The 17,747-nt window shown below is 35.3% G+C and overlaps 1 protein-coding gene across 1 annotated transcript in view; it reads right to left on the reverse strand.

Moving 5' to 3' along the window:
* LRP1B (LDL receptor related protein 1B) overlaps positions 1–17,747 on the reverse strand; it is a gene marked incomplete at its 3' end in the record, with an annotated part of 1,731,654 nt that overhangs the window by 703,714 nt on the left and 1,010,193 nt on the right. Inside the window, exons 8-10 of the mRNA XM_084254814.1 lie at positions 7,767–7,989; positions 3,468–3,639; positions 1,163–1,306 (exon numbers count right to left, since the gene is read on the reverse strand). Of these exons, the coding sequence (XP_084110940.1) occupies positions 1,163–1,306; positions 3,468–3,639; positions 7,767–7,989 (539 nt within the window). The remainder of the gene's footprint in view (positions 1–1,162; positions 1,307–3,467; positions 3,640–7,766; positions 7,990–17,747) is intronic.

Below are 17,747 nucleotides of genomic sequence, written 5' to 3' on the forward strand. Positions count from 1 at the left end.
AGTTATGAAAACAACCTAAGTGCTTATAGATAAATAAATGATTAAGACAGTGTGGTCTATATACACAGTAAAAATCCACTCAGCTATAAAAATGAAAAAAGAGGAGCTCTTGAATTTTGTGACAACTTGGATGTTACTGGATGGGATTACGCTAAGTGAAGTAAGTCAGAAGGAGAAAGACAAACACTGGTTGGTCTCATTTCTAAGTGGAATATAGAAAAACAAAACCAAGGGTCAGATAGGTCCCAACTAATAACAAATCCTAGATATATGACTATAGAATTGAGGCTGCCAAAGGATTAGGGAGGGGAGAACACAGTTGGGAAGGAGTACAATGGTCTATGGTCAAGGACTTTTTGGGATAAGTGTAGTGTTATAACTCACCTGGAGGATATGATTCTATATCTCAAAATCATATACAATGCCATAAACCAATCATACCTCAATAAATACAAAAGGGAATCTGGGAAAAATAAACTTTAAAAAGTGATTTATTTAAAAAATATTTATCAGTTTATTTAAATAAAACAATTAAATTATTTGAGCATATTTCAAAATTAAAACAAAGACACACCTAACTATAAGAAAGCTTTTCGATAAAACTATTAAAGAGTTTGCTGTTAGGTAATTTTGAGGTACCTGGAAATTAGCTTCTGTAACCTGGAAATTAAATAATGACATGAATTCCACGCCCACCAGTGATGATACATAGGCAAAGCATTTGTTCATGTGAATTTTTTTGAACTATACAAACCTATTGCTAGGAACAGCATCTTTTTTCAAGTTATAGAAAATATGGCCAACCAATGATTCAAGCTCATTGAACCAAAATTTTCCTTTCTTTTTTTTTTTTTAAGTAGTTAAAGGAAGAATCTACCAAAAAAAAAAAAAAATCTTCCCTAAAGTATATTTTCTGGAGGTCCATAAAGTTAGCTACTACAGTCCAATTACATTTCCCATTCTCATTGTCTCAAAAAAAAAAATGTATATATGTTTTTAAAAAAATCACCTAAATACTGATCTTGAGAAAGATAACTGGTACATAGTTGCAGGCAAATTTTACCTGATGAAATCCTATGTTATTACTGATGTTGATGATGCTAATTAATGCTACAAACTCTAAGAGGTAGCTGCTGGCAAATGTTTGATATTAACAACCTACTTTTGCATGACCTGCCATCACTTCCCAAGTTGAAGCCAGTCCTGCAGCGACAAGTCCGCGTTTTGTAACTGCTGCTGAGCAGACAGATGTGTGAACATCCCCCTGGCATTCCATATGGATCCACTTCACATGCATGACTTCTGACTGTAAGAAATAAAAAAAAAAAAGACCCTTGATATTCTCCAATGATAAGTTAATTACATGTATCAGTATTTCCAAACTTTTACAGTATAAGAATAGGGAATCTTATCAAAATTCTATAACCCCAATTGTTTAGTACCATAATCAGTTGGAAGAGATTAAGCACCATAGAAGTAATAGGGATTTGCCAAAATCCCCCTAAGGCTACATTTTAAAACAATACTGAAGGATACAGTATTTTTATATTAATCAAAAGTGTTTTCATGTAATCAAAATATAGTAACATGATTTTTGGTATATATTTACACATGTTTATACATTTCACCTTTGTATGTATTTATATGAATATACATTTTTAAATACACACATTTAATACACACATAAAATGCAGATATATTTCTTAGAAATATAAAAAATTATTATAAAAATATTACATATTAGGTAGTTAAAGAGAAAGGATTTCCTTTTAAATATCAATCGTATGGGCACACAAATCTAGAAGAACTGTGATAACTGAAGAGTGTTAACACAAGACATATTGTTTTAAAATTTTCATCCATTTCCATTTTGAGAAACTTACCACAAAATGAAGTGTGTATCTCTGTGTGGGGGGAGCGGGGAGGGGGGATCAGTTACTGCAATTTTCAAAATAAAGACACTATGTTTATGTGTAAAGAATGAGGGATAGAAAGACATTGCAAGAGTGTTAGTAGTTAGAGAAAAAATATATGTATAGGATAAATACATGTGGAGAGGATGAACAAAATAAAAGACTTTCACCCTTATCCCTCACAGCCTAGAGTTGACCCAGTAGTGATACTGATCCCATTAAAAAGACAAAGCAGATCATAAGAGTCCTCTGCTTAGAGCTTCCTAAGGACCCCCCAGCTCACTAACAGTATAAGCAAAAGCTTTACAAATTGCATACAGGCCCTACTTGATATGACCCTCCTTCATTTCTGCAACCTCATGGCCTGCTTTTCTAACCCTTGCCCACTTGCTCCAGAGAAGCAAGTTTCCTTACTGTTCCTTGTTAAAGTTAAGCTTCCTCTCTTGGCCTTTGTGCCCGCTTATCCCTCTTTCTCTCATTCATATGTCTCTCTCCCTTGGTTATTTCAAGTCTTCATTCAATTTTGTCATTTCAATTGAACTTCCTATGACTTCAATATAAAAATGAAAGCAATCCCCATCCTTGACATGCCTTTGCTCTTTTATTTTTTCTCTATAGCACTTATTATATTCTAATATAATAATGATCTACTTGATTACTCCTTCATTATGCCTTCTCCACTAGAGTGTAATTTCATAAAATTAAGAACTTTTTCTTGCTTTTATTCACTGCTGTATTTCCACTTTAAATAGTTTCAGGCACATAGTAAATGGCCGATAACAATTGGAGATGGAATAAATCCTAATTTGAAACTTAAATAAGGTTATCTGAGTGATTCCAAATTTGAATTTACAGTGCACATATTTGTGACAATAGATTGAATAAAGTTTACTGAATGGAATATAGGTTAATTAAATGTACGTTAAATTTTAGAAAATTTTAAAGCAGTTTCTACTTGAAGCATAAAAAGATGATGGAGATTTTGTGTAGTAGTTTTTATGTTATATAATTAAATATGATTGAGCCTAAATTGTATTGGTGAGCAAGCATTACTAACCTACCTTGAAAGATAACTAGTTTGTGTTTTTAAAAATACTTAGGAACATTACAGTCTTCTCATTAAAATTTATTTTTTACTTAGTAGATATTAGGGAACAATTGGGATGTTTAGGCAAGACATCCCAATGGCTACAATAACAACAGACACTGCGAGAAAATAAACTGATTTGAAATATTTCTCTCAAAATCATACAAAAAAAGTTCCTGCTTTTGGTTTCCTGTGTACATGTATCATGATTGAAAGTACCTTCCTGAATCTAAATCTAGACATCATTTTAATTCTATGGTTATAGAAATGATTTACTAGGAAGTGAACAATTTGTCATTTAGACTTGTGAAGGGAGCTCTATTCCATTTTATCAAGTAGACTGTACACTTTTACTATCAAAACAGAGAGTTTATGTCTCACCCACTTTAATACCATACAAAAGCACAAGGGCCATATTTCCATTCTATCTACCATTATGAAGGTTACCAAAAACTCTCGCATCTTACCTGTTGGTTGAGTCCTTTTTTGATAGATTCTAATCCCTCGAGCATTTTCCATTTTAATTAATGATTGAACATCAGTGCCATTAAATCGGTTTATCCTTATGATATTGAAGTTATCAGAATTGGTTGCATACAAATAGTCTTCAAACACAGTTATACCATGAAGATGTCTGACCTTTTAAAAAAGGGCAAAAATAACTATAATTTGTAATTATGTTGCTTTCAACTTGAAAGAAAAAATGGATTGATATTTACTACCATGGATAATTTTCATATTGAAAGTCACAATTTAGTATCATTCATTTTTTTCTCAAATAAGTATGTATCTCACTAACAAATTTGCTCTGAGAATAAAATATGCAGTAGTTGATAAACCAATTCCAAATGTATGAGAGGTAATTTTATTCATGTTTCATTAAGATACCATGTTCGGTAGTTAGTTTTCAAAAGCTAGTATGAACCAAACATTCAGGTATACTCAATACTGATATGACGGTGTTACGTAGAATTTGACATATTTTATAGACTCCTTTTTCATGTAGTCATAGATATGTACAATACATAAAATCATAGCTCTGTCTGTAAAAGGAACGATGAGTAAGCACCTTTGAAAATTTGTCTTATATATTTAAACTGCCATATTCTTTTTGCCACAAGTTACATTTAAATTAATTCTTGCCCCATCAGAAAATAATATATTAGGGAATCTCTTATTTAGATTAACTGTAAACAAAAGCATTTTACTCAGAAATTTCATTATTCCTAAAGCTTACTTATAATGGAAATGTAAAACAAAGTAGTTCTCCTTCTTGGCAGAGGTCTTGGGAAGAAGGTCTGGGGGAAGAATAGATTTCTTAAAAATGTGGAGAGCTTTCAGTAAAGCAAAGAATGTACAAAGTGTGTGGCTTTTCTCATACAAAGGCACTAGCTAGGCACATTGCCCATAGGTATTTCTTGCAGTATACTTAAAATAAAATGGTTCTGGCCCAGGGTATGATGAAGTAGTCAATTGATTTTCTGTAGAGATTGTGATGAAAAAGCACTTGTCACTATTATTTGCCATTGTATTCTACTCATAGAATATTTATTTTAATATTTATTTATTTTTTTAAAGATTATTTATGCATATAAGAGCTGGGGAAGAGGCCAGAGATGCAGGTGGTGAGAGGATTCACCAGAGACAGAGTGGGGAACAGAACAGGCAGACTGACTGAAAAACAGTGCTGAGGGGAGCAGCGGGCGAGACAGGCGAGGTCTGCCGCGCCATATGGGTTGCTCCCTGGCCCGGGGGGGGGGGGGGATCCAACTGGTGCTACAGAGGCTGCAGCTTGCTTCGTAGTGCAGTGTTTAACCCCTTGAACCACCAGGGAGGCCCTATTTTATTTTTTATATTTATTTATTTATTTATTTTAAAAAAATTATTTTTATTTATACAAGCACTGGGTACAGTCAGAAGCGTGGGAGGGTGAGAGAATTCACCAGAGCCAGAGCAGGGAGCAGAGCAGGCAGAAGGACCGAAGTACACTGCTGAGGGGAGCAGCGGGCGGCAGGAGAGGTCTGCGTGCCATGTGGGACCCTCCTCTGGTGGCTGGGGAGCAGCCGGGGATTGAACCAGCGCTGCAGAGGCTGTGGGCAGCTTCGCAACCCGGCGCTCAACCGCTGTGCCACTGGGGAGGCCCCCTATTTTATTTTTTAAAGATGCATTTATGCTTACAAGAACTGGAGCAGAGGCTAGAGGTGCAGGGGTGAGAGGATTCACACCAGAGGCAGAGTGGGGAACGGAGTAGGCAGATTGATTTAAATACACTGCTGAGGGGAGCAGCGGGCAAGACAAGAGAGGTCTGCTGTGCCTTATGGGTCACCTCCCTGGCCAGGGATCAAACTCATGCTGGAGTGGTTGTGGATAGCTTCATAGTGTTGTGTCCTAACCCCTTGAGCCACCAGGGAGGCGCCCGTCTAGTGTCTAGCGTATTTTAGTACAGATATGTCATTAACAGAGTTTGCAAAAATATGTATGCTTTGACTATTTTTTTTTATAGGACAAAATAACAAAATGTTCTATTTTAAGCAGGAAATCTTGTCAGTTCTGTACTTAAAGTAAATGCACTTGACTTGTCATCTGAGCACACATGACTCATCATTACTCTTTGTTGGTACTTGCTTATGAGATGTGACTAAAAAGATTAACTTTTAATGTTGTTTTAGAACCATTTTTCATTTCCAATATATAAATGAAATACAGGAATCAACTGGTGGGTGCATTTTATGTCATGTCCAAATAATCTTTTTCTATATTAGTGGAAAGTCCCACTAAATTTGTGTGTATGTGTGTGTGAGAATCTGGGCATGCCTATTTTAACTGACATCATTGTCTAAATAGCAACATAGTCACTAAATAAACGTAGGATCCAATTTTTCCTTGGGTAATAAATTTTTCCTATAAAAATAACAAACACCTGAACTATTCTCTTGTCATTATTGTCTTGCTCAAACTTTGGGTCCATATACCTGGGAGGACATGGTTCCTTTCTACAAAACTGTCAATCCTCATTCCAGGAGAGAAAGCACAGCTAATACAGAACAATTGGTCAGAGTAGAAAACATGTTCACACAATAAAGATTAAATTGCATTCATTGCCTCCATGCCTTCCCTTCAGAAGCATGTTTCCACAAAGTAAGTACAAGCTGCCTGTTCTGCTAACTATACCCAGAGAGGTGGGAGGAGCTTGGAGTGGTGAGTAGAACATTCTGCGGACAACCCAAATACTTCAAAAAAATTTATCTATTTGGATTACTTAGTGCCAGACTAAGCATATGCTTAGAGAACTAGCAAAACACAGGCAATATGTATGACAAAAAAAAAAAAAAAAAAAGATAAATACTTCAGACTTTAAAACTTTTTAAAGTAGTCACCAGGAAAATCATTTGAATTCCTAATTCCTGTTTCAAAGATAAATTACTTAAGTATATATAGGCTACTGTTCCAATGACTAGGATTTCTAGAAGTCATAACTTCAAGAATACGACAAAAATATCAGTTTGTAGGCTATTGAAGGTGAAAAATAAGGGGCCGGACCTCACTGCTAATTTTGGAAACAGATTTTTTAAACCACCCTGATTGGTACATTTGTTTATCTGCCAAGAATGGGGAAATAAATCCATTCTAAGGAGCTGATAAGAAAGAAAAAAGTAACTTTAAGAGATAATTACAGGGCCTCCCCGGTGGCGCAGTGGTTGAGCGCTGGGTTGCGAAGCTGCCCGCGGCCTCTGCGGCGCCGGTTCGATCCCCGGCTGCTCCCCGGCCACCGGAGGAGGGTCCCACATGGCGTGCAGACCTCTCCTGCCGCCCGCTGCTCCCCTCAGCAGTGTACTTCGGTCCTTCTGCCTGCTCTGCTCCCCGCTCTGGCTCTGGTGAATTCTCTCACCCTCCCGCGCTTCTGACTGTACCCAGTGCATGTATAAACAAAACAAACAAACAGACCAGCAAACAAATAAATAAAGCATGCCTCTATACAAAAAAAAAAAAAAAAAAAAGTCTAGAAAAAAAAAAAAAGAGATAATTACAGTATATTTTTGGCTTGCATTGCCAAAAAAGTGGAGATTCATGTATTTTGGCTCCATACACTAAGAATTTCACATAAAATTATTGTGCACAGTGAAATAAAATTGAATTTTGAAAAGTGAATAAGTGAATAAGACTTATTTCCACATCGATATCGTCTTTAAGTGTTTACTGGGTGTTATTTGGAAAAACAACAAAATCCCTGTAATTTGCAAGGACAAAACTCAAAAAAAATTTGACCTTGTTGTCTTTAACCTTAGGAAGTACTTGAATACATTAGAAGGCAAACTTTAATGCAACATACTAAAGTAATAAAGTAACCTTTGTGAGCAGCATTTGCTTTTGTTAGCAAAGTATCTTCAGTGCCACATGGGCAAAATGCTAGTTCAGTTCCTTATGAATGGACTACATAAATTAGTTTTTAGCAAGTAGGTCATAACATCTGTCCTATTCTAATACGTTCTTTTCTTTCAGTGTAGCATTTTAGCTTTTATTTGCTTATTTTCATTGGTTTTGTTTTGAGTGCTTTGCTTTCAATAGAGGGATGAGAGGCTTCTCCACTATTATGGAATGCTTTGTGAAAAGAACATTTCCCACATAGGCAATACATTGCAATTTTTATGACTCATTGCAGCTTGACTTCATAAGAAATTTCTGTACTGCAAATCTGGGTCTTCTTTCTCATATGATACCATACATTTTGTTACTGTGGCTGTATATTCCAACAAAATCACACTTACTTGTCTGCCTTGAATGATAGTGTGTCTGTTTTTTCCTTGATAGTCCACTACTTCCACATAGTCCAAGTAAAGATCTACCCAGTAAACCAATTTGTTGACTAAGTCTAGTGCCAGTGCAGCTGGCTGCTCTGTCTTTGAATCAATTATCCTTGTTCTGTTCATCCCATCCATGTCACATCGCTCCACTTTGGCCACATTCCCATAGTCAGTAAAGAAAAGTTTTCTGTTGAAAGAAAACCAAATGTTAAAGTAGAGGGGGAAATAAAAGCATATTCAATAGAACCATCTGTAAAAAACAGAACTTTTCCTTCTAATTTATTTCAGTGGTTACATCTGTTGCTTTCCATAACCATTTCCATATAATATCACTCATAAACAGAAAAATCTGCTAATGAATATTGCAGGGCATAAGGGAGGAGGTTAACCAACAACTGTAAAATTTCCCCATAACAAATGATAATGGTGAGGTTATTTTTGTATAAGGGGAAATGTTTCTTTAAGCCGCACAGAGCTGACACACATACAACCTGGGAGAAATGTGTAGTCTCTGTTTAGTATAAGCTCCAGAACTGAGCCAAATCACCAGGTCAGGGCATGTGAGCTATCAGGCTTTATCTTCAACTTGCTTTTCAAAATTTTTGGTAATGTCTGTCCCTATAAAAGCTATTATTTGGTGCTCAATGGTGCTAGGAGTATTGGAGAATAGCAAACCTGGAATGGAATTAAACAGATGGAAAAGCAAATATGCTGTCTGTAGCAATGGAAATAAAATGTGAGTAATTCCCCTGAATACAATCCCAAATTCTCCCAAATATTCCCAAGTCACAAAATTTCATAAAGTAAATGCAGGTCACTTCTGCATATTTTCCTTTCTATAATTTGAAGAAAAGGTTAAAAAGCAACGTTAACCATGGAGACAATAAATCCTACCATATACTAACAGTGTCTGTCAATTCTTCTAACAGTTCGGTGTTTAATATTTGATTAGTATTCACTATGTTTAGTAAACACAAATCAATTTCAATTAACCTGACAAGATTTAACAAGATTTAACGAGATTACTCACTCATGAGACTAAATTACATTTACAAATAGAAGACCATCTTGCCCTGACTTAAATATAATCTCAAAAATAATTCAATTTACAGTGACTGAGCAATATTAAGATTACCTAGAGTACAGTGTATTTGATTTTACAAACTTGGAAAATTAGTTTTTAGTTACTTTTTTCACAACAATCTTATATTATATAACAGTATGGGGTACCTTTCAAGCTAAAAAGCACTATTTAAACTTCAATTTAGCTCATACTCTGTGGGAGGCTTTTTCTAATTTTAAAACATTAATGCACACTGTTCTGTGATAGTGTGAGACAGATTTTATTATGAATATATATATTCCCCAAATGTTCTTGAAAGATCAATTTATCACAATGAGTTAAAAACTATTTTTCAAGTGACATTCCACTCAGGTGAAGCGCTTCCTATTCTAGTGAAGAATAAATGAAGAGTATACAATGCTATGCTTTATTGTCATGCTAAATTCTCAAACCTTTGCTCCTATGCACACTCACTGTCCCCACTCCTCTCTTTCTGCTTCCATCAATTCCATCTTGCATCTATTCTTTCTTCACTTGTAAATCTGTTCGTTCAGAACTACCGCAAGTTAAATTACTAAGGGGCATTTGACTTCTTTTACCTTACCTCTAGCAAACTGCCCACTATTCTTGACATATGATCTGTCTTTCTCACTCCATACCAAAAAGCCTTTCCTGTTACAGTTTCCAGTGATGGTGGGTCCGTTTCACAGAGCTGAAGAGGTGTACAGGTTGTTTGACTTTGTGCAAGGGAGTTGAAGGTTCTGGCACATGATGTGTACAGACTAAGTACAGATAGTGATACGAAACAGGCAACTGCATCTATCAATATGGTAATTAAGAGGAAAGTTGAGTCTGGAAATCCTTTTCTGAAGTCATTTTGGAATGACTTAATTAGATGTATCCCAAAAGTAAAAAGAAAACAGTACCAAGGCAAGAAACTTGGAGGCATGCTGTTGGGGAAACAACATTTATGGTCAAAGAGATAATATTTACTCTCACAGAAGTCTATGGGACAACAGTTTGAGAATAAAGAATTGAAGCGACTGGCTGTGTCAATCACTTAACAAAATTTAAATACAGAAGATTAAGAAGATGACATTGTATTAAGTATTTGATAAAATACTGGTGATTTTTGATACTTCTGCTTGATATGATTAATTATAGAGGAAAAGAGAATAAAGTGATGATGAAGGAGGTCAGGAAAACATTATTTTTACAAGATACTTTTCAGTGACATTGACTTATTATTACAGGAAGTGATGCAAGTGATTCTCATATTTATTCTAGTTCATGATACAACTGATCGTTGCTACTGTCTGAATAAGCTTCAAAGTATGAAAAATGTATAAGTATATGATTTGTCAAATTTTACTCTCCACGGAAGTACAAAAAAAAAAAAAAAACAACACAAGAGGATTTCGGGTATGTGAAACATTTTTGAGCTAGAAAAATCAGTAAAGATTTTGTCTTTGTAAACCCACCCACCCTATGTCAGAATAACTAGTGTCCACTGTAGATATAAAATAGTTCTTTACACTAAATTGAACCTTCTGTGTATATTTATAATTGAAATACAAGAAATGGAAGAGTTCCCCAAGACAATAAGACTGTAAGACAACAGAACTTGAAGCAGCAAGTATCCAGACTTATGTTTATATAAATTTCTGTTTACTGATTTCAGCCCTTTTTAACTTTTGTTTAAATTTCCCACCACTGTTACAGAAAAGTCTTCATTTCCAGAGCATTTTTCATTGGTAGCATAGCTATGTTATAATTGGTAAGCTAAAGCTACAATTTTTAGTTCTACAATTTTTAGCTAACTACATTTTTGATGTAAGAATAGTTGGGGTGGAAAATCACTCTTTTCTTTCTATAATATTTGCACAAATTTTAGAAAAAGTAAATAATGTGCTGTGAACCCCATTATTGACATATCTGGTATTATGTGGCCCCCTATTGTAGCAATGTTGCAAACAATTATAATTACCTGTGAATCAGAAGTGGCAGATAACTTCGTATTGTACAGAAGAGAAAGAAAACCAGGCTAAAAGTTTACATGGTTATTCATTTTCAAACCATAACATGAATATATGCCATGCCTTGTTTTTAACTTAACATTTTTAGCTAATTCCAAACTTACATAAATAGTGTGACAATAAAAGACTGTCTAGAACCTTTATATTCATCAATTGTTCACATTTTGTCCTTCTATTTAATTTATTCTCAAGATCATTTGAGAGTAAATTGGACAAACCATGATCTTTTACACCTAAATATTTCAGCTTCAATCTTTTAAGTACAAGGGCATTCTCTAGTATAACCACAGTATGCAGATTCTTCACTTATTTTTAATATCATTTTATTACATTATAACTAAGACAACAAAAAACAGTATTCCAACTACAGTTTCTAAGATAAATCTATTAGTTTATAAAGTTATAAAACTATATAATTTTTATTCAGATTTTTCCTTTGACCAATAATATTCTCTATAACAAAAATTAATATCTTTCACTAATTCAGAATCCAATCCAACATCATATATTGTATCTAATTGTTCTTTCTCTCTAGACACCTTGAATCTTGAACCATTATACATCGCTAACAATTGTAAGCTTTGTAATTTTCACTGCTCATTATGTCATCATTTCTGATAGGCAAACATGAATTATTTTGAAGGATATTCTTACTTGGAATGTTCCTGATTTTTCCCGTTAAATTTTGCTTTTCAACTGAAATGTGGTCATTTCATATTTTGTTATTCTCCCTAGGTTTAGAAACCATGTCTAAGCCAACAAACTAACCAGAAATTCCATAGAAAGGAACATTGGTAGTGGTTTGAAATCTCATTTATTTCATCTTATTTAGTACATATCTTATCAAGTACCTTATTCTGCCTTTGGTATATTGGCACCCTAATGTAACAATCTCCCTGTTTTTTCCTGCGGTATCAATTATTTTATTTTACTCTTAGCATAAAGAAGATATTAAATTGAGAATGATAGTCTTTGGCTCTTCACTTATTTTTTAATGTTATTCTATTCCTTTCCCAGTAAGACAAAAATTAATATTCCAACTACCATTTCTAAGATAAGTTTAACTATTAGTTAAAAGTAATAAAACATTCCTTTCAAACTATATTACTAATCCAGTTCATTATCCATGGTTCATCATTCTTATAATTTAGCATCTGTAGTAAATGGGAGTTATTATTTTGACTTTTTTTTTATCTCAGATATGGGACACTTGTTTTATCTGAGACCATTATTAATTATATCGGTAGCCATGAATTACTACATATGTATGCATTTTATACAGTTGAGGATAGTAAGAAACTCTGTGTATTGCTGGTAAATTTCCCTAACATAAATCAAAAGTCACAAAGGGAGCATCCACAGACAATGACAGAGTGCTGTGTTTACAGACTGGTGACTCTAATCACACCTATGCTTTAAAGCAAAGCATATATGACATATACTGACATCTTAAAACATGTAATTTTTAATTGATAAAAATAACACTTTCACCAGTTATATCCATTTAAAATGATACTTATGTACTTTATACCAAAAGGACATAGGGGGATTTGAACACAGCAGAGTCTGGTCCATATCCTTTAAGTGTAGTCAACCTGCTTTTTGTGTCACCACTTTTAGTTGTAACATTTTAGTTATAACTCACTGATGGAATTTAAAAATTCACAAAACGTTCTTGCAATGAGACAAGCTACCATTCACTTTAACTGATTAAACAATGAAGTTACACAAAAAGATTTTGATTGGGGAGAAGATGAGAGGGAAGGGAGACATAAAACTAGGGAGGACATATTGTCAGATTAAAAATAAAATCATTATTCTGATTAGGATCTAGCAAACTTTCCATATTTATTAATCACACATTAATGTAGATAACTATATTACTTTATATTTCAGAAAATTGATATATGTTTCCCTTAGTAAGGATTATATTAAGAACTTCATTTTCCAGGCTTATCTTTAAAATAATTTAGTGTTATCCAAATAACACTGATAGTATTACAACTTATATTGTACATACACAAATTGAACAAGACAGTGTATTCAGAATTAAAGTAGGATTATTAAATATTTAGCACTGCAATTCTAAAATTAAATTGCAAATCTAAAAGAATAATGAGTCTTTGTAGTAAGAGATTTATATTCACATTCCATTAGCTGCTTCTACTTAAGGGATGTGGACAATAAACAATTAAACTACCTTCTCTGTCTAGCCAAGACAGTTCTCGACAGATATTTATTGATTTTTACTCATTTGGGATTTTGGGTTTCATTGTTTGAAAAATCTCTATTGAACTTAGTTTTCAGTTCATACATAAATACACTGAAATTAAACTTGATGTCCAGATACTTGCATACATCTGGCTACTCTATGTACTGGAAACATTTCCACTCATGATTTCTCCTAAAGTGTATAAGTATTATAATGTCAGTAATTGGTTGCTCAATTCAACATCCTTAGTTAAATAAACCTGTCCCACCCAGTTAGTGTTCATGACAAGGCCAGCTCCACATGCCAGTATCATCCTTCTTCCTGTTTACAGAAAGTTAGATTAAAGAACATGTGGCACAAATCAAACAAAATTGTAAGCTGAGCTCATTCACCATTAGAACACTTTCAATTACCAACATCAAAAAGTATGGCATCCACCTAGTGGGCAGTTCTGTTAACATGGCCAGATGATCAGAGAGTAGGGATGGGAGCTCTAGGAAAAGGGGTAGACCATTGACCCTATTAGATATCAGCTAGTAAAAGGCTGGACCAAAACTTGATTTGGTTGTGATCCATCACAAATTTCTTTATACTCTAAGAATCACTTGAATATGTTTACTAGTTGATTCCTACCATCAAGGATATAAATAACCGCATAGGCCATTTCTAATGACAAATGTGGCCTTACTTACTGATCTGGCATTCCTTTTTTTTTTATTCTCAGTCTATAACTGAAACCTTATAAATCCATATTTATCAATGACAATATCAGGACTAAATCTGTCAACATTTTACCCATGTTTATGTAGGTCTCTGTCCAAAGTGCAGTGCAATATAACATTCTGTCCACTTACACCATCTTCTCTTTTTCTATCAAACACTTTGTACCTTCCAAATGTTCATGGTCCAATGGTCCATGGATAGGACCAATTACATGATCTCAATATTACCAATCTCATAAGACTACTCTGATTGTTCCTTCTACTGTTTTACCTATAATGAAATTTAGTATCTCCTGAGGTTACTATTTCTCAGCAGTCATTAAAAGCAGTGCCCTCCCCATTACTTATTACAGAATAATTACTCTCATCTTGCAATATCTCCGATTTTTTGTCTCACTTGGTGTGTATCTCTGACAGCACCCATCCTTGTTTTCTACCTTGCTAACCAACCAGGGAAGTCAATAATTCTAAGATCTACTGGATAATGAATCCATAAAGTTCTTTCTTGTTGCCTTGACCTCCTCTTTCTCTATGGCCATTTAATTTTAGTATACTTCAACTACAAATCCTCAGTCATGATTAGAAATTATGCCTTTGTCATAGGAAAAAACACAACCATCATCACCACTATCACCACCATCCACCCACCAAGAGCCTCCAATTCTTTCATCTGACTGAATGTTTACTATCTGTCTTGCTCAGGTACTTACTGCAGCAAGTCTTTGACCTTATCAAAACTTTGTCCTCAATGGCCCTTCCCATTTTCTGTCCTTCAACTGTCCACAAGGATCTAATTCATTCTATTCTATCCTACTCTTCTCTCAAAGGATGATCTTGTCTGGCTTCTCCGGTAGCACAGTGGTTGAGTGCTGGGTTGCGAAGCTGCCTGCAGCCTCTGCAGCGCTGGTTTAATCCCCAGCCACCTGGCGAGGGTCCTACATGGTGTGCAGACCTCTCCTGCCACCCGCTGCTCCCCTCAGCAGTGTACTTTGTCAGTCTGCCTGTTCTGCTCTCCGCTCTGGCTCTGGCTCTGACTTTGGTGAATTCTCTCACCCTCCCGCACTTCTGACTGTACCCAGTGCTTGTATAAATAAATAAACCTTAAAAAAAAAAAGTATGATCTTGTCTCTCACTGAATAGAAAATTTAAAGCACATTGAAAAGCAACTTCTTTGTTTGCTTATAGCCCCAGCCTACACCTATTGACATCTACATCAATTATTTTCCCCCTCTTTTCTTAAAATACACAAGGTGGTATCTACCTATGTGATTAGGTCAGTGAAAAGCAAAACCCATCCCATCTCCTCAGAAGCTAATTTTCAACAATATACTTTTCTGCATTTTTGACCAACCCTTCTTTAACTTTCACTTTCAGCATGCAAACTTGCTCTGCCATTTATCACTCTGAAACAAATGGAAGTTTTCCATTAACTTCAAACTATCTTTCATGTATAGTCCTTTCTTTCTATGAACCATTCACAGAAAACCTTCTCCAAAGAACAGTTCATGCAAGATGGCTTCATATTTCCTCTCAATCATTCTTCATTCCACATGGTTATCCCATCCAGCCTCAGTATTCTTTTTTTCTTTTAAACTTACATAGGTTGCTAAAAATTTTAATATGACTAAATCTTTCTCAGCTCTCATTTTATTCACCTCGCCTTAGCAACATGCCACGCTAATCACTCCCTCCCCTTCAAATTTTCTTTCCCTTAGTGCTTTCTCAGTTTTCTTCCTACATGATCACATTTTCTTAATTGCATGTTTAATCTTTTTCTATCCAAGTCTAGCAATATTGGAATTTATAGGTTCAGTGTTGGATCTCTAATTCTTACATAGATCACCTTAAGTATTGCCCTTTCATTTATTATGACAACTCTTCTAAATTCTAATCTGTTTCTGAGTTTCTAACTCAAAAATAAACTTGCTTCTTCATACTTATAGTTAAATTATTTAAATTGTCACAGATTTAACATATTAATATTAACATTTTGCTATTTTTACTAAAATATTCCTACTTTATTCTGTCATTTTTAATTTTTTATTTACTGTAATAAAATATTCCTACCTTAGTGTGTTAAATTGTGCCACATTTTATCCAACAGCTCATTCCAGAATCTAGGCATTCATCCTTGATACCTTTATACTAATACATCAGCACATCTGCCAACTGTATCTTCAAAGTATATTTCAAATCCATATATATATAGCTCCTTCTCAGATCCTCTTTCCCAAACCAAGTCCCCAACACCTCCTGTTGGGCACTTATATATTTTTTTTTAAGATTTATTTATTTATTTATTTATACAAGAACCGGGGTATAGGCCAGATGCACAGAAGGGTGAGAGAATTCACCAGTGACAGAGCGGGGAACAGAACAGGCAGACTGATGAAATACACAGCTGATGGAGCAGCAGGCGAGACAGGAAAGGTCAGCCGTGCCATGTGGGACCCTCTCCAGCTGGCCGGGATTGAACCAGCTCTGCAGAGGCTGCGGACAGCTTCACAGCGTGGTGTTCAACCGCCTGTGCCACCAGGGTGACCCTGGGAACTTATATTTCATCCCTGTTTCTTGTTCCTTTTAAAATAATCTTCTCATAATATCCAAGTGATCTTATTAGAATGAAGAGTGGATTCTGTGTTCTAAAAACCCTTCTATAGCTGCCGGTATTAATTAGAATACAATCTTGTATTCTTAACATTATTGACAATATTGAACATTATTTTGTCTCAGCCATCTGTCCTGCTTCTTCTACATAGCTATTAATTCAGTCCCCTATTCCTTAACCTCTATACTTTTAATGCCTTTGGCTTTCAGTTTCTTCACCAACCCATACATTTTCTTCCTTCTACTCTGCACATATTCATCCTTCAGCCTGAAAAACAATGTCTGCTATGCTACTCCAATCTTATCTTTTAATTTTCCACTTAAATGTCAACTTAGTGAAAGACCTTTTCACTTCATTCAATATTAGTTTGGTCTGACTGATACAATCTCATGACATTTTGTGCATTCTTATAATACCCATCTTCATTTAACTTTAACACACATATCACACTCACACATACTATCTATATCTATATATCATGTTTAAAATTTGATTACTAAGTATATTACAATCTCCAGGGTACAAATGCCATATATCATCTTTATTTAGCATTTTATGATCAGAAACTAGCCTGGTGTCTTTGCATACTGAAACTGGCAATTGTTACTTTACTTAGTTTTTGGTTTCTCCAGACCTCAGAAGAGACTGGGAGCCAATACTTGCTTTGAAAGCAGAAGAAAAGACAGTGGAGTATGCTCAGCAAAAGTTTATTTGTAGGGCCTCCCCGGTGGCGCAGCGGTTGAGCGCCGGGTTGCGAAGCTGCCCACAGCCTCTGCAGCGCCAGTTCCATCCCGGGCAGCTCCCCGGCCACTGGAGGAGGGTCCCACATGGCGCGCAGACCTCTCCTGCCGCCCGCTGCTCCCCTCAGCAGTGTACTTGGGTCCTTCTGCCTGCTCTGCTCCCCGCTCTGGTTCTGGTGAATTCTCTCACCCTCCCGCGCTTCTGACTGTACCCAGTGCTTGTATAAATAAATAAATAAATCTTTTAAAAAAAAGTTTATTTGTAGCAAAGCAAAGCATATCTTTATCTGAAGCAAAAACAGCAAAGCAAAGCTGGTGTTGCCATGAGGGGACTCTAATGAGTTGCCGTGGGTGGGATTCAGGAGTCTGATTTTATCTGTTGGAGTTCTTTTGTTTTTTCTTTTTTTTTGGGCGGGGCGTGAACAGTTTTATATTTTTGTTTCTTTTCTTTTTTTTTTTGGAGTTTCTGTTTACTGGCCTTGATTTGTGCACTGCACTATGGATGCCAGTCTGTTTTCCTATCTTCTTGAAGCTCTCTCCTGACTGTGATCCTTCCCTTCAATA

The sequence above is a fragment of the Talpa europaea genome, assembly GCF_964194135.1.
Source record: "Talpa europaea genome assembly, chromosome: 1".
NCBI lineage: Eukaryota > Metazoa > Chordata > Mammalia > Eulipotyphla > Talpidae > Talpa > Talpa europaea.